Genomic DNA, 18124 nt, shown 5'->3' on the forward strand with positions numbered 1-18124 from the left:
ACTAAAAAACAAACCCAAGGAAGCAAACAGTAAAACAGCCTATTTTTCTGGGTGGGTTGTGTGAGTGTAAGATCCCCTTTAGCAATCCAGGTGCTATCGACTGTGTTACTGTGATGGCAACTCCATCAAACCAGCAGCTCCTCTGATTTGAGCTCTGTGCCAGTGCAGCACAGACTGATTTTGGAGAGAAAAACCTGTTTGTAGCGATCTGCCTTAGCATCCAGACCTGATGTGGTACCCCAAAACAAACGTCCTCTCAGGGCACCTTTGCTCTGTGAAGCAAAATCAAATTACTGGAAAACTGGGCTGTAGATGCACTCACACAACCCACCCAACAAGGCAGATGAGCTACTTGGAAGCTAGAGGCGAATTTTGGACTATATGCCCTGTTGTGGGCAGTGCGGCTCCAGGGGTACCTAGGTAGCTCCATTCCCTGAGCACTGCCCATCGGCATGTATGCAGTGGCGTTAGCAGCTGCCCAGCCTGGGCAGTGGCTCCTGCGGGTTTATAAAGGTTAATATCTCTAATCTACAGACATCGAAAGAGCGATCCACCTACTTATGCAGGGGGCAATGGGAGACCGGCTTTGCTGGTAGCCTTTGGCGCATCGATTGCATGTGATGCCGGTGACACCGTCTTTACAGGGACATTGGCCTGTGGTTTGGTTACAGGTTTGGCCGGCAGCGCCCACGGGATGGCAATCGCACTCTGTGGGGGGAACACAGAACAAGAGGGTCAGGGGGAGAGGAGAGCGGGCACAGGTGGCGTTGCGGCGTCGGCGGGGAGCGGGGCGAGCGCCCTGGACTGCCGGCAGCTCTTGTGGCACGGCTCCACCTTCTCCGCAGCTGGTGCTGGACCTCCAGCAAACGTCCCGTCCAGCCAGCGACTGCACTGACCTGAAACAGAGGTGGCATTTGTCAGAGCATGTGGCCATCGCTTGGGCGCAGAGGGGATAGCACTGGAGAGGGGATGGCCCAGCCACAGTCAGTCCCTCTGCGGAGCTGGAACTGTGGCCAGGATGTCTTGCTCAGGGCAATGCGTGCTCTACAGCTCCAGGGAGGCAGCGTGGGGTGTCCCCACTCAATGATACCCACCCATGGGCACTGCAACTGCCTCCTCCCATGGGTGCTGTGATCAAGAGTTTGCAGGATTTCAAGAGGAGGGGAGCAGGCAAGGCAGCACCGCTGGAGGACGCCGGGAGCCACAGCACCTGCTGCCCCCACCCCAGCCGGCTTCAAACCCCCTTGGGCTCCCTGGAGCAGTGGTGGGGCTGTAAGGAAGAGGTACAAAATCAAGGAGCATTTCATCACCCCTTCAGCACACAAGATCTCAGGCAGGAAGCAACTGCTTTCAGAGAAGTTGGGAATTCATTTCACGTGCACTACAAAAAAAAAAAAAATACCACTCTCCTTTCAGTGCTTTCGCTCGAGCCCTTCCCCGCTGAGCAGCATCCCTGGCAGCTGGCACTGCGGGCGCAGGAAGGAAATGCCCTCGTGGGATGCAGGCAGGCTGGAGGACCTGCTGTTCCCGGCCAGATGGATGGAGGCTTGACGGCAGAGCTGGGCAGATGTGAAGGGTTTGGCAGGGGATGTAAATACTGCACTTGAAATCATTCACCATCTCATTTCCCACAGTGGGACTTACCGGCGCAGCTGTTTGTTAAAAAAAAAAAAAAAGCGGAAAAAAAAAAAAAAGCATCGGGGCTTGTTATCATCACTGCTCCAAAAGGATTATGGCCTTGCACATTTGTTAACAGGCCTGATTTCTAAAAGCTGCAAGCGCCGTGCCAGACTGCGGTCTGCCCCTGCTGAGCGGTGGCAGGGAAAGGCAGGAAAGCTTTCCTTTTCTTGTGCAGCATCCTCAAGAAGGAGCCAGCCAAAACCCTCCCTGGGGAGCACTGATCCTGCTCTCCTTCTGCTCCTCAGGGGCCAGAAAGAGGGCTTGGGGAAAACCTGCCCCACTGCCCAAAACCTGGAGGGGGCTGGTCTGTGGGTCAGGACCAGTGCGAGTGTCTCCACGGGCTCCAGCAGCTGGGCTTGGCTTTCACCCACCCCCAAATCCCCCAAACTGAGCATATCACTCCCATGAGGGTTTGTGCTGGACCCTACAATGCTTCTTGGTTTGTCTTGTACACCCCTGGGTCTGAGACACCCTAAATCTGCCTCATTTGGGGATGGCAGATCACATCCCGTGTTCATTTGTGTTGGGTCTCCAAGTTTTGGTGTTTGGCTGGACCTTCCCTCCAACCCGCCCCAGCACCATCCTGCTCCCTGCAGCAACAGCCCCCAGTTTAACCTTTACTGGGCAGTAGCTCCCAGGCTGGTCTGCCTCGCAGCAGGGTTTGGATGGTGCCTGGAGCCTCCCTGCACTGGGATGTCCCCTTCTCCCTGCACGGGGCATCCCATCCCCAGGCAGCCCACCCCAGAGCATGAGCAAACACCCGCCGTCCCCCGGCTCCACCAGTGCTGGACGGGAAGATACCGAGCCTTGCCAAAACCTGATAATTTTTCATATGGGAGGGGAAAAAAAAAACCCAGCAACAAAGCTTTTGCTTCTTTTCTCCTCCTTCCCTAACACTTGCAATTTGGGGTTTTTGATTAAAAGTCCTACTCTCCCCTTCTGCCTTGAGCTGCCACTGGGAGCCAGCCGCTTGCAAAGCTGCCCATAGCGGAAAACTGGCTTTTCTATCAAACCCAGTTTTGATTGAAAAAGTTTTAACACTAAATCAGCGTGGCCGGTGATGAGCGCAGAGAGCAGAGTGACATTTAGGTGGGAAAACCTGCACACTGCACCCCCAAGGGATGGCTTCAGTATTGCTGGGGGAGAGGAAATAAAAACACATTAAGCAAGAGCCTGAAGAAGGAATAGGACCGAAAAGAGTTAAAGAAGAGTAGAAAGGCAGGAGTTAATATAAAAATAAGCAAATCAGGGAAGGGTTACACAAGAAGAGGCAAAGGGCAGGAGGATGGGGAGGAACATGCCTCATGTTTCAGGCGTTCCCTCTGGGGCTGCGCGTGCTGGTTTCAGGCATTGCCTGCAAACCCCCATCCTGTGAGTAATCCTCCCCCATGTGAACGGTCAGTGGGACCGCTTGGACGAGAGAGGGAATAAAAAAAGAGGAAAAAAAGGAAAAAAAGCCTTCGTGATGAGTAAGATTTACAGAATCAGGCTCTTGGAGGACGGGCTGCAGAGCACAGAGCACTCTTTTGGACACCACATAAATAAATAGCGATGCTGCTGCTTCCTTCCCTCATGAGGTAATGCCTCGGCACAGCTTGTCCAAAGCTGCCGTGGTTATTTTTACAGCCGTATCTGTCTGAGGTTGTCGACTCTCTCTCCAAGCCGGGCTCCTGCGAGGGCTCTGCAGCACGGGTGTTAGCCGTGTCCCCACGGGCAGGCATGATGTGCCCAAGGTTACAGAGCAAAGTGGCAGAGGAGCTGGGAATCACCAGCCCTTGGTCCAGGACCTCACCAGGAGCAACCCCTGGCTGATCTCTGATAGCTCCCTCCGACACGCCGTGGGGTAAATCCTCTCGGGGTGTAGGGATGTGCTTTCTGCCACCGGTCCCCAACTCTTCATCGCAACACAGGACCCTGCGAGTCCGGGACAACTGTCTTGAGAAGCAGCACTCCAGCTCCTCGAACGCCTGACCCCATTTTGACTTTTCTGTCTTCCAGAAAACTCTCTGAATCAGCAGCAACTCAACCCTCCTGGCGCGGGGAGGCAGGAGGTGGTCTAAGCAGTGTCTGCAGATGTACATTTGCCGTCCCTGTCCCGGAGGAACTGAACCAGTGCCAGCAATTAGGAGCAATTAAAGGCAATTTGCAGTTCCCTGGCCAGTGCAAACACTTGCAGCCAGCAATTACAGGCTCTTCTCCTTCCCCAGCCATGGAGTACCTGGGCTGCTGGTGGTTAATGCTGATTTTTCCAGTACAGTTCAAATTCCTTTGGGTTTTAACCCCAAATTGAGGAAAGACTGCACTAGAGTTGCAAAGAGGGGGTGATTGTTGCAAACACCCCTTTGGCATCCTCACTACCTTTCTGATAGGCATTTTTTGATTCATAAAACATGTTTTCATGCCCAGACTTCCCTGGGTGCAAGTGTTTGTCTGTCACCCACCGCGATGCATAACATCAGCAGTCCTCTGCACTGAGCAGAGCAGAGACCATGAGGCACCAGAGCTGAGAAAACCTCACTGATCAGGAAAGGAGGGTACCTGGGCCATCACTGAAGCTAATAAGGGGGATAACAGCTGATTTATCCCCTGTATCCTCATGCCTTGCTTAAAAGAATCACTCCACAGAGGAGGATGCAATGGTGCGGTGAGTGAGTTGGGAGAGGAGGAAACACGAATGACGTGGGTGCAAGAAAACGGCGTGCCTTTAGTCTGTTAGTTCACACAGCATTGGGGGGATGGAAAGTAACTGTCATGATTTAGTTCTTTCAGAAAGTCTTCAAGAAAAATCTTCAATGAGTGTCTGTGGCAGAGATGACCAGGAATTACTAGTGAAAAATGAAGTTATTTTGTGCTTAAAAATCTGGCTGTGGAGGAGAAAACAAGGAGCAGGAGTATATGGTGAGGTTTTAATGGGGAATGAAGGTAGCAATGGGGGTGCTCCTGCCCACAAAAGCTGATTTTTCTTATAGAATAACCATGACCTGGAAAGCAGGGAGCTAACGGCATTTCTAGGTGACCACCTTCAGCTTGGCTAGTCCAGACATGAGGAGACCACGTAGGTCTTCTGTGCGACCTACCCACACTGGCCGAATGGGTGAGGGGATAGCAGACAAAAACCAGCGTGCAGAAGGAGGCATAATTGGAAGGAGGGAACAGGATGGCTCATACACACTGAAGGGTCCCAATTAACTGCAGCCACTCCAGGAAAAGATCTAGGAGTCAATGAAACATCTGGCTGATTGCAACGGAGCTCAGAAGAGCAACAAGATAGTAGGTTGTATTATGAAAGGGGTAGAGAGCAACACTGAATATAATATCATGGCACTATAGAAATCAATAGTACGTCCTCAGCTGGGAAACTGGAGTGAAAGGCACGGAAAGGCACCCATCTGAGGGTGATGGAAAAGATTAGAAATGCCTTGCCAAGAGACGATGGAGGGATGCCAAGTAATGCACAGCGCCGAGAAGGTCAGACAGGTGCTCCTCTTCACTGGTCCTTAAAATACAGGAACAAAGGGACATTCAATGCATTTAAAAGGCAACCTTTTTCAATGATAAAAAGAAATGCTTCTTTGCACTGCACGTAATTAACTCGTAGAACTCATGCTACGAGACACCATGGCAAAGGCCCAACAGGATTAGATAGGCCTATGAATGAGAACATCTGTAGTTACATTAGCTGGGATTAATATATATACGGATATAAGCACTCCAAGCCAGCTACTAACTGCCTGCAGTTAGGAAGAGATTTCCCCTGGGGGCATGCTATTGCAAAACTGTCTGTCGTAGAGTTTTATATCTCTGTCTGAAGCTTCCAAGACAAGCCACTATTATATGCATGGGTATGCTGAGGCAGACCATCCTCCGCTCGAGCATAGGCAACGGTGCATTTCTGTGTTTCAGCTGAGATTTGGCCAGTTTAGGACTAAAAAAATACCTGAAAGCAAATCTTAGGACCATTCATGAAAGGATGCAAAATGCCCTGGAAAAGTGGCTGAACTTGCTGGGACGTCTCTGGCCCGCCGAAGGTTGACAAATAGCATGACAAAAATGCAAATATTTTTCCACCCCTGAATTTTGGTCGGAGGTATTCCCAGCTGCTAATCTTCCCCCACACACGTGTGTTGAAAGGTAAACAGAGGGATAAATCTCCAGGCTTAGCTCTCTTCAAGTGTGACCTTTTTTGAGAAGGTACCTGAAAGGACCTGCATTTCTGGAGAATTAGCATCTTCCTGTTTTTGGGGAAGCTGCTTCCTTGGGAGGTTTTCAGAATGATGAAAAATCCATTTGACTGAACAACAGAAAAAGGCTTGATTTCACGGGGTGTCCAGATTTCCTCGTCACACTGTATCTGCAATGATAACATACGTTGTGGGGCTCCTAGACGTAAAAGCCCAAAGCATGAGCGCTTTACCTTGCGTTGTGCACTAAGCAGTAAAACAGCAATGCATTAAGCTGGACAAAAACACTTTAATTTGCAATAGTCATTGATGAAGGTTCCTCTATGGAGAAAGAACCTTCTTCAGGAAATCACGCTCAGTTCTAACTATGAATTTAAGTCCCACATAGCCAATGTGCCTTAGGTACACGTTTATATTTAACCATGCTTTTAAATGCTTTTCCAGAATCATGGCCAAAATCGCTTCCCTTTGATTGCTTTTCTTCTTTCCTCCAAAAACTCCAACAGGAGTAAAAACTGTGGCTACCGAAGCTTTCTGCTGGAAAAAAATGCACCAAAATCAAGCTTCCTGTGTGGACACTTTGATTCCGACAATATTTTAAACAGCAAAATGTCAAAACAACTCAACTGAAATTTGCCTGTTGCTTCAATAGCGCAGCCCATGTCATCCTGATGCAGTAAACATATTTCACTTAGTCTTATGTTTTAGCATTTAGAGGTATGGTTCAGACATCACTACTTAAGCAAGCTTTTTTGTAGTTGTAGAGTTATTTTTTTCCTGCTCCACTGTCTTTAGTAACTTGGATACTTTAAATTCTGCTTCCACTGAACACATCTCTCTGGGGAACGCAAGGTGTGAGAGACTCCTGGGGTGGCTCCAGTTGTCCCCCCATAGCTGTAATCCACCTCAAAGGTGACCCCAGCCTTGAAGGTGTCCCAAAGACCTGACCTGGGCAGGTTTTTTTAGCAGGTTTGCTTTGGCCCCTGTGTTTGGAGAAATAATTCAAAACAAGCTGGGCTCCTTCCTTTGGAGACTTACCCTGGTTATTTGTCCATGGGCGAGGGGAGTTATGATCTGACATTTATGCACCTGAGCAGTGCAGAGGGGTTTATGCTGGCTCTTGGGATGGATCCTGCAGGGATGGGCAAGACCATATTTAATGGCAGAGCATCTCCACCATGGGCGACATGTCCTGCAAATCCTGCAGATTTATGTCATGGGGAAGCAAAACTATGGTATTTAGTGTCTACCCACCCAGTCTGGCCCCAGCTAGTTTGCTAACCAGAAGCAGAGGTTGAAACATCTCTGTGTTAACTCTGAATACTAATAATGGCTTTAAATATTAACTGTTAACTGCTTTGCAATGAGATTGTCAGCTTGTCTGTGATATTGTGAACTGGATTTAATTCTCCAAAGGATCATGTTAATGTACAATGTCCCTCAGCACATTCTCTTGGAGATTTAAAGGTTTCTTGCCAGCAGAAAATGAATTCCCCCTTTTATCAGGCAAAGCCAAATAATCTCTCTGCGTTTCACAGTGTCCCTCCTCCTGTGCCGCTTCTCAGGGCTCTCCCATTTCTTCCTCCCGAACTGGCACTTGGGGAAGCCAAGGGCTTTGGCGCCCTGTGGTTTGGGCCAAATTTCACAGATTAAACCTTGTCTTTGTCTTCTCCATAACAAGTAACAGAGAGGGCCCACAATGCCTCCACTGAGCAGGAGTCGCCACTAATCCGGAGGGGGCTTTGAACCACCGTAATAAATTCACTTTTTGGGCAGGCGCACTATGGGCAGGCATTAGTGATACAGACAATAAGACAATTATGGCAGCACTTTCCAAAATGCTTGAAAATCCTCTTGTTCAAAAATTGTTAAAAATTCCCCTGTCGTCTTGGAGCTCCACCTTTCGGGTGATTGCAGTGGAGCCAGAGAAGCCGACTGGGAGAGTGCTGGGATGCTGAGGCACCCAGGGAGACACTGGGGCTTCCTTCTCCCCGCTTTACTGGCAGGACTTGGGTTTTGTCATGGAGGATGTCATCCCTTTTATATTTCCATCGAAAAATGTCAAGTCTGGTCAAAGACCCCTGGGGGGCAGCTCTGGCCAGGCAGAGAGCAACTTAGTGGGGCACAGGCCCTGGGCATGGTGTCCTCACGGCTTGAAAGCAAAATAAGGCTCAACCTGCTCTCATGGGAGACATTGTATGAAAAAGAGTGGGTTGGAAAACACTTTTATTGAGGGGGAAAAAAATGGCAAACATTTTCTCCTCCTGATGCATTTTTAGCCTGGCTCCTGAGGAAATGAGGTTCCTACAAGTGTATTCTCCTATTAATAATATTTCAGTCAAATCTGGCAATGGAGCAGAAGTCTCAGAGATAATGAGGTTGCCACAAGCCTCATGAAATGAGGCAGTTGGGTAGATGTGATAGAAAGGGGGATCCCTTTGGGGTGCACAGCCCTTATCAGATACTAAAGCACCCACAGTGGGGAGAGCCCCCCTAACCCCCCAAGTGCCCACAAAAAATTGAGCGCTCCTGGGACACAAATCCAGGCCACTGATTTGTGACGCTCCGAGAAGTGCACGTTTAACTGTAAAATATCTCTTTGAGAATAAAGCCTTTTCATTTTAGTGTGCTTAAAGTCAGAACAGGGCACACGGGTGAGCGGGACTGAACTTTGTTTTAATGTTCAGGACCTGAGACCTGGGGGACTTTTCACTCTTGAGAACGGATCTGAAGCAGGAAATTATCTCAACAGTTTGAAAATATTTATGGGGAAGGCAAACGATTCATTTTCTTTCCTCTGTCTCAGAGATACGCAAAGGTCTGGCTATGCAAATGGATTCAGCAACTTTTGTTCTTATTCTGAGACTTGTGATGGAGAACTGGGTTTTAGTCTGTTTTTTTTATTAATAGGGTGCAAATTCCCGTCTATTGTGTCGCACCCTGCCACTTCTGAAAAACCACAGTCCAGGCCTGCCCTTCAGGATTGCTTATGGATGTATTTCTGCTGAAAAACCAAACCCAAACAGTTTTGAATGTGGTTGGCCCCAAATTTAGCCCGTAAAACTCCTCTCAGGCACCATCATTACAAGGACGGCATTTTTCAGAAATGCAGCGCTTCCGCCAGGGAATCAACACTGTCTAAATTTTTCTGATAAGGCAGATCATCCAAATGTCTAACATGGATTTGGGACTCAGCTATGAGTTATATCTCCCCTCTGAGGGTGCTGGGAGAAAGGCTTCTAGGCTGCAGTGGAGAGCTCCAGGTCCTTCAGAGGGGCTCTGGCTGAGCCTCCTCCATCGCATGTCTTCGCTCCCTGGAGTCGGCAGAGCTTCTCGCCCTGACCTCTGCAAGCCCCACACAGCGCTGGTGGTTTCTGCCACAGCTTTTACCCTGTCTGGGGGCTCTTTGTGTGCTTTTTCAGCTCATTCTTTTGTGGGGATGTTCCTCCCTCCTGCACTACATGTGATGAAGGTCTCCCGCTGCAGCAGAGATGCATCTCTAAACCAGCTCACCTGGTGATGTCCTCCTCCTGGGAGATGGTGCTTTGGGTCCTGGTTTTGCTTATTTGGGTGGAAGAAGCAACCAATGGGTGCTTTTGTGGTAGAGCATCCATGGGAGCACAGCACATGGGGCATTGCCAGGGCCCTGGGCACATCTCCTGCGGGAGCGGGTGCTCTCGGCTGGGCTGGGGACCCCGAGCGGACACATCAGAGCTGTGCTGCAGGTCGGGCCCCTGCCTGGTGAGATGCTGTATTGTTTACGTCCAGATGTCTTCCCAGCCCATTTGAAGACATTTCAAAAGCCCCTTCCACACCTCCCCTTCCCTAAACTGGGTCTGTTTCAAATTTGCCTTTAAATGCAAGCTAGTCTCTACCGATTCGGCAAAGTCCAAAAGACAATCCTAGAAGAGAGGGGAGCTTCACTGAAAAGGGCTCTGAAAGTGCCAACATGGCTTTTTGGAGGAGAATGGAGGGCCCAGGCTAAGAAGCAGCCCCCTCCCTCAGCACTGCAGCAGGGCTGGGGTGCTCAGCGTCTGCTCAGCCCGGCAGGAGAGCCCAGGCTTGCTGGGGAGTCGAGTCATGTAGTGAAACGCGCCTGGGTGGGAGCAATATGTGAAACTGTTGACTTCCCTGGAGCTTGAAGGCAGCTGCAGCTTAAGGAAATTTTTGGCATGGAGGTGATTTTGCTCTGATCTTATCACCAGGCACTAACAAACCTCTCTCTCTTCTTGTTTTCCTCTCTTTTCTTAAATTTTCTTTTTTTTTTTTTTTTTTTGGTTAATGACCTTCTAAGCCAACATCTGGAGACCGTAGTGGACCAGAGACCCCCAGCATGCGCACTTCATCAGGGCTGTGGATGGCAGAGCCTCCTTGCCCATGGCGATGCCCCTTGGTGCTCTGCCAGCACCCAGAGCGGGGGTCTCCTACCAGTTCCTTGTGCTCGCTCTGAGGATCCAGGTTTCAATCCCAGGCTGACTAAAATATATTCTACTGAAAGCAAATATCTGTTTAAATGCTGCTGTATGTTGGGAGGTGGACCTGATCTTAAGTCAAAGAGAGAAGAAAGTCACTGATGAAGTTCTGGGAAGACCAGACAGCAGGATTTTACCCTTGTCCCAGTTAACTTGCACTGAAATGGAGAACTAACACCAATACAGGAGCACTTTCAGGGGAAGATATGCAGAGAAGCAAGAAGTACAAACGCTTCGGATCACCAGTGGCTCCAAACATGAAACTGGAACATGACATGTGCGGTCCCCAAATGTGTCCCCCAGTGCATGGCACCATCCCCGTGCACTGCGTGGAGGTGGTGGAGCTGCCCTGGGCTGGGGGAAAGGGCTGTGCACGGCTCCGACAGTTGGTTTGTTCCTCGCTGATGCCTCACATAGATCAGACTTAATTAGAAAGTCCTTGGAACGGGAAGACACACCAGGAAGGGAGAGCAGGGTGAAGGCTGGCACATGGAGCCCCATCTGGCTTGAAACAATTAGAAAGTGTCTCAGTCCCTGGGTTTGCCACAGAAATATTCCACTGCTGCGACGCAGCAAACTCTTCCTGCTCTGGCCCGCGCAGAAGTGGCTGCTTAATTTGATGTGGCTGCTCATGTGTCATTAAAATCGTGGATGTTTAAAAGCTGGCATGGCCAGGTAGATGTGTTGCATTGAGCTCAAGTCTTCATTAAAAAAAAAATAGTCATTCCTTTTCCATGTTTTCACACTCCAAACTCAAAACAGTTTAAGAGTGTCTGTGAGAATCGTGTCCCTACTTTGCTTTGGGACTCTTCCAGCCCAAGCGGATGAATGGTGCAGCTCTGCCCTAGGCCATGGCGGTGCCATGGAGGTGGTGACGCTTGGTGGCAGTGGCACTCAAGCCTCCTGTGCTGCCCCAGGACACTTCCACGCAGCCACCCGTGTGCGTGGGACAGCTTAAAGCTGCATGGCTATAAACTTTCTCCGACTGGTTTTTATGTGCCTGGGGGTTGCTGATGACAAGTTTTAGATGTAGAAACCATACATCAGTGCTCAGCACTTAGAATAATATCGATAGAAAGAATTATGGGGCCTTGGGGAAGGGGGTGACTGAGGCATAGCCACTAACAAACGCAGCGTATATACAGCTAGAAAATTGTTCTCGTGGCAGTGGAAGAACATGCCTGATGGAGAAAATAAAGTCTGTGTTTGGCAGATCATGCCTTGAAAGTCTGGACTTTCTCCAGTGATGTGATTTCTCAGAGTTGACCAAGCCTTGATACAAGAACTTGATGCAAGCCCTGCCAGCACTACGAGTTGGCTCATCTCTCATCTAAATGGTAGCTCCAGCTGGTCTTCAAAGAGGAAGAGAAAGAGAAAAGGAAGGGAAGGAAGCTTGATAATTAAAGACAACTCCCTGGGGGGAATTCATAGAAAGTATTCCCTTGGACTTTGCCTTGTGAAATCACAAATGAGCTGGACTGGAGATGGGCATCAATGTGAGGTTGCTCTGGGGAGAGGAGCATCTCTCTCAGGATGCACTTCACCTCCTCCTAAGGTGGACACCAAGGGTGGATCTCCTGCACTGATGTCCAGCAGTGACTGGGTCCCTGCAGTGATGGAAGGGAGCCCGTGGGACCCACCCAGCTGGGATACTCGCTATGGACAAGGAAGGGCTGGGGACAGGAGCCCTTCCAGGAGCCACCACTGGTGGCCACGCTGCCCCAGGGAGTCCTGGGTTAGGGGTTTCAGCCAGGCCAGCCCTATGTCTCTGGGATGTGTTAGCTGTGAGCTTCTCTTAGCCCACTTAGCTGTGGACTGGGGACTGTGGCGGCAGGGGACATCTCCAAGGCTGACCACAACTGAACCCTGCAGAGATGCACCACGGACAGGCTGGTCTTCCTGTCCTACATTGGGACATGGCCCATGGGACACCAAGGGTGGGACACCAGTACACTGGTGGCAGCAAGCCTGTCCTCAGCCTCTGCCATCTAACGTGGGTTTTACCCCGGCTGCCTCCTGCACCCCAGCTTCTCAGTGGGGCTCCAGGCAGGGGGAAGAGGCTTCATCTCCCCTGGCTTCAGCCTTCTGGAAATGAGCTCTCTGCTCTAAGCTGGTCATGCAGCTCCCTCTATAGTCAGTGGAGAGAGGCGGGGGACTCGTCCCACTGTCCCTGTCACCAGGGGCTCTGCTCTCCTCTCCTCTCCAGGCAGCACAAGGAGCCAAAGGGGTTCAGCTGTGTTAGTCCCCCCCACACTAAATGCCCGCAGCTGGGTGGGAAGAAAACCTGCATCTAATCCATTAAATCAAGGACCGGAGGCTGAGCCCATGGGGATGGCACTCATCCTCTCTCTGCTTGAACCCAAATTGTCTCCAAAAAGCAAATGTCAAAGTCTTGAACATTTGCGGGTCCAAGCCAGGACGGGCAGGTAGGCTGGGAGTGCTCTTTTTTTGCACAAGCCATTAAATAATCCTCCAACACAGATGGAAAAGTCTGCCAGGCTCGGCACGGGCATGGGGCTGCAACAGTGTGGGGGAGGCAGGCGATACCATTTTTTACCAAAACACCAAGTCCTAATGAATGTGACCTCTCCAGGTGCCAAATCCTGCCCCTCCACAAGAGGTTTACCCTGGCAGCTTCAGCACAAGGGTGTTCATAACATGTATCATTTGTCATCTTTTCATCAAAAAGTGTGTAAATCCTTTCCCCGAAGTGCAGAGCTGTTTTACAGCCAGGCTATAAAATCCTGCAGAGTCTCTGTTCCAATAGAATTACATTAGTGCCAATAATCTGGCAAATATCAGGAGTGAATTTAATCAAAAGAACTAACACCAGGGCCCTGATTTACAGCAGCCCATGAGGAGTGGAGTGGACGGAGGTTTGCAGGACCCAGATGTGGAATTTCACTTGCAACATCATTTGGAGCAGAGGGGAAGCAGAAGGAATGGGAAGCAGGGCTTCAGTGTTTTGGGAGCTCTTCATGCTCTCACAAAAACCAGCGAGAAAGGAGGAAAAATTCGCCCTTGTTCTGAGTTTTAAAAGGCAAACAGGCGAAATTTCTTATGTCTGGGTTTTTGTTGTCTCTCGGGACAGCCCACACACCTACGGGGTGTGCACAGGACCCAGGGGTTTGATATATCTGCCACAGCAAAGGGCATCCTACTCTGGCGCCCGCTGGCATGAGCCCATCCATCCCCCATGGCGGAGGACCGCCGCTACCACCAGATTCCTCCAGCCCCAGAGTCCCTGCCCGGGGCCACGCAGAGATCAGATGTGCGGTCTGACCTCAAAACTCCAGGGGAGCCCGAGCCCTTGCTTGAGTAACTGGTGTCCCTGGGCTTGCCTGACCACCCACCCGCAGCAGTCACAGCCCTCCTTCAGCTCCCAGCTCCAGCCTGGCAGGCTCTGGCATGCACCCAGCGTTGCCACTTCATGCAATATCCCTGCTCCATCTGTCATCAATTCCTCTGCATGTGGTTTGCAGACTTCATGCCATCCCCTGCCTGTTGCGTGGCTCTGCGACAGGGCATCTCTGATCACTGACAACTTTTTTGCTTTTATTGTTTTTGCAAGAAAAATAACTGGAAACAAATGCACGGGCAAGGAACATGGCATGGCTGCATCACTTTTAACCATCAGGGTAAAAGTCATCCTTAAAGCCCGACTTCTTATGCCTTCACCTGTTCTGCTGAAACAACTTCAGATCATTAAAAAAATCTTTTAATTAAAAATTGTTATAGATTTGGCTATTAGAAAACCAATGAGCCCTCCACCTGGGCAGGAGAGCACTGCCCAGCTCCACTTTCTGCTCACCTTTTGCTGCCCGAGCCTCACACCATGCCCTGCAACACATGCAAAAGTTTGTAGCATTGTCTTTTTCTCCGAGTTAAAAAAAAGTAGACATTGTGCAAACATTTCTGTAATGTGACATTTTTGCATAAATATCAAAACCAACCATTTAAAATAATGCAAGTCATGCCTCTATAATTTTCTGATGTTAGATGCATTATGAATTGAGGTACATATAGCCTAGTGCATAGGATGGAGTGAGAGATGAGAAACACGAGTGAGAGGAAAGGCAGTTTAGCTGGATCTGTCTGTTAGGCTGAATTAATGAAGTTGAATTAATACAAAAATCTCTTCAAAAGCTCTTTCATGGAACATTTGCTGTGAGTTCGCCCGAGCTCACGCACGCTTGCCAGCGTGGTTGAGTGCTGCATGCTTCCTTGGCAGCTCTCTATCGGCTCACAAGGCACCGGTGCTCTATTATATGCATTTGTTTAAATGTGTTACGTGTAGGACATGAACAGAGCAATGCAATGGTTGAAAGAATCAAGTCTTATAGAGAAAACACAATCTGCTGGGTGAGATGAGACGTCAGGCAGTTGTGAGGGAGATGGCAGATGCTACAGGATGGTTAATTCCTTAATTCTGAACACATTCAGTCGAGATGAGACTCTGGGAGAGCTTTGCCCATCGGCAGATGGCTTGGTGAGATGATAAATTAATATTGTTATCAATGGAGAAATGGCTGAAGTTGTTAGATGGTAGGGTTTGTTTTTTAAAAATGCCTGTTTTCCACAATTATTTCAGAACAGTCCCTGAATGAGGGAAGAAAAATAGACGGAACATAAAATCCCCTGTGTCATAAACAGAGCTCAGGAAAACGAGTTTTCAAAGGAATGCCTTTGCTGTAGGAAACTTCATTTCACCCGCTTTTGTATAGGACGATGGATTACGCCAACAATAAACCTTTCCAACTACTGTGAAATTGTGCTAATAGCCTGCGAGTCGGGAAGCTGTTCATGCACCAGCATATTTATTACATACCTTTGTATCTGTTAGCTCCAATAGCCACATTTTTGTTATAAACCATGGGGGGTTGGAGAAGTATTTAAATTTGGCGATCTCAAATTTCAAGAGCAGGAGCGGTTCGAGAAGGCAGGGGGATGAGAAAAGGACAATTGCAAAGAGCGTTTAATAGAGCGAATGACCCAGCAACTGGGAAATTCAGCCTTAAAACCTTGCAGAGTGTCTCGTGAAGGCCAGCGCACGTCTTCCTGGGTGCTCGCTTGGGGAAACTGAGGCACGCCATGGCTCTGAGGTTTCCCACCTTCAGGTACCACCTGCCACCCGGCTGTGCGTTTTGGGTAAGAAAGACTACTGTGCTATCAGCCACGGAGAGGTTAGCAAGGGCGAGGGGCCAGGGGCCAGCAAGGATAAATGGGCAGGACAGGGGGAGCTGGCTGCCTGGCCGGGTAGGAGAGCTAGGAAAAGCAGGAGAGAGGAAGGTCCTGGGAGATGCCGGAGTCAATGAGACAGAGAGTGTGAAACATGGACATCACTGCCAACACAGGGCAGGGACTGCCTTTTCCCATGATGGAAAAGCTGGGGATGGCCAGGGGACGGGATCTACCCTACCCTCCAGCTGAGCATCCCCTCCCTGCTCCGTGTTCCCTGTGCTGATCCCAGAGGAATCCCTATAGATGCACAGTGACCTCATGGCTGGGAAAGAGCAGTCTTCTCCCCCAAATCCCACCACGTCCCCAGGAACCCCCGTGCTGGGGAGGCAGCTGGGATAAACCAGAGCCCTGGGAAGGAGTTCAGCGTGCTTGGGGAGGGCTGGGAATTCCCCCCACCGCCCCAGCACTCCAAAACCCTTTCTCGGGAGCAGGAAGGTAAATGAGAATCAGGCTCTGGACATCAGCAAATGCCTCTGCAAGCACACCGCTGCCGGGGGGAGATGGATGCCTCAGTGCCCGGCCCTGCTCGAGGAGATCCCACGCCTTCACAATTTCCCTTTGTTTGCGTCAACCTAATGCGCTGTTACTTCGGCTGCGACCCAGCCGTGAAAGCAGAAATATGAACTTTATTATGACACATATCCGCTTGGGACCGGGGGGCAAGGTGCGGCTGGGCACGGCAGGCAGCTCGCTGCCGGAGCAGGGATCCGGCCGGGATGCTGGGTGTTGGGGCTGGTGTGGAAGTGGCTCAGCCCCCCTGCACCCCTGCACCCCTGCCTTCTGGCTCCTTGGACCCCGAAAAGGCAGCTCCTCTCCCCGCCAGAGACACAGGCTGGGTTTACATCCCACCATCCTGAGCTTTGGCTGAAGCCATAGCTTGTTAGCAGCCTCAGCACAGGGTGGGTCGAAAATGTCTTATTGAAATAGTTTTTACAAGGTGAAAAAAGGGGGAGTAGGGCTGTCTAAAGAAGCTATTTCTTTTTCTGCTTTGGCAAAGAGTGTCTGTTTTCAGTGGAAAAAAAAAACAAAACAAACATGAAGAAACATTTTCATTAAAAAATTGAAAATGCTGAAGACCCAAAGCTTTCCAGCCAAAAATACCCATCTCAGGCCAAAAAGCTTTCATTTTCTTGTTGAAATGAGTCTTTAGAGAGAAAAGAGCTGAAGTTTTCTGCGGGAAACCCCAGCATCTTCTAATCTGGCTTTTGAATGTTTGCTTGATTCCTTTAGATGTGTCTCAGGTTCAGGATTTGTATCTCTTCCACCAGACAGCTGAGCGTTAAAAAAGTTCATTTGCAGGATTTGCTCTTATTGCTGCTCCCGCCCCAGCTGAAGCCCCGCTCACCTTCCCAACTGAAGAGGAAACCTCAAAAAACTCCATTTGCTGAGCTCAAAATAAAATTTTTTCCCATTTTACTGTTCTCGCCTCGTCCTGAGGAGTGACATGTTTTGTGCGTGGGTTAAGCGCTGCCTGTGCCCCCCCGCAGCGCTGGGGGCGAGGTTGGAGGGTGGGATCAGGAGATGGGTGTTTGGAGGAGGCTAATTTACAGACGCTACATCTATCCCCGTACCTGCAACTCTGCCCTTAAGTATGTGATGACGAGGTTAGCTGTGGCTATTGGAGCAGATGAAGCATGATTTATATAAGTAATAAAACCTGAAATAATGTAAAGTCATCCTCAGCAGTGAGGACTTTTCATATTTTGGTGGCCTCATCCTCACCAGCAGGCTGAGGAGACCAGGGAGAGGTGATGGCAGGGAACATGGGGGCAAGAAAGGTTATTTCAAGGGCTTGGTTTGGGCGAGGGAGGAGTTTGGTGAGAGCAGGAGCTGTGGAAGCAGGAGCAGCAGGAAGGGGTTGGAGAAGGAGCCATGCAGTCCCAACCATCCCACCCCTGACCCGGTACCTTTGCAGGCCTTGCGGTGGGAGATGGGTTTGCTGAGGTCCCGGTAGAAGCCCTCCTTGCAGTAGTGGCAGTGCCGCCCCGCAGTGTTGTGCCGGCAGTTCAGGCAGACGCCGCCGCTCTTGCGCCCTGACAGCTTGTAGAGCTCCATGTTGAAGCGGCACCGCCGGGCGTGGAGGTTGCAGTTGCAGGCTGCGAGAGGCAGAGAGTGGAGACCGTCAGCATCTGTGCCCGGCCATGGAGATGCCAACCCCAGGGGAACCTGTGTGTGGGGGGCTGGTCACCCTCGAGGTCCTGCCCAGGGTGCCCCGCTGCAGCAGGGCTGTCACAGGATGGGGTGCTCTGGTGGCACCTCTGCCTATGGGAAGCCAACTGCTAACCCACATCCCTCCAGTGCTATATGGTGAGTCCAGCTTTTTGGAGGGGAAGCTGAAGTCACCGAGACCTCATTTCACCATCGTGACTTGCAACAAATATGGTTTTTGGCTCTCCCTATTCTTAATGTGAATTAAAAGCTGGGTGCAGCCAGGGTTCCGAGGGCTGGGAGCCCATCCGTGGGTAGGAAACGGCAACGCGCTACCCCCCGGCTGCTCCTCCAGCTTTGTCACAAGCGCTTTGCCCCATGCGAGCACTGCTTGTCTCCCTT

At 50.3% G+C, this 18124-nt stretch overlaps 1 protein-coding gene across 2 annotated transcripts in view; it reads right to left on the reverse strand.

The window, feature by feature from the left end:
- NTN1 (netrin 1) overlaps nt 1-18124 on the reverse strand; it is a 105728-nt gene that overhangs the window by 32657 nt on the left and 54947 nt on the right. The window contains exons 2-3 of one of the 2 annotated variants that reach the window (XM_009463198.2): nt 17482-17670; nt 559-708 (exon numbers count right to left, since the gene is read on the reverse strand). In XM_009463198.2, coding sequence (XP_009461473.2) covers nt 559-708; nt 17482-17670 — 339 coding nt within the window. The remainder of the gene's footprint in view (nt 1-558; nt 709-17481; nt 17671-18124) is intronic. The other variant, XM_087750831.1, reaches the window with a different exon arrangement.

This window comes from Nipponia nippon, unplaced genomic scaffold (assembly GCF_047370975.1).
Source record: "Nipponia nippon isolate SJK-2023a ecotype South Korea unplaced genomic scaffold, ASM4737097v1 scaffold_14, whole genome shotgun sequence".
Classification (NCBI taxonomy): Eukaryota; Metazoa; Chordata; class Aves; order Pelecaniformes; family Threskiornithidae; genus Nipponia; species Nipponia nippon.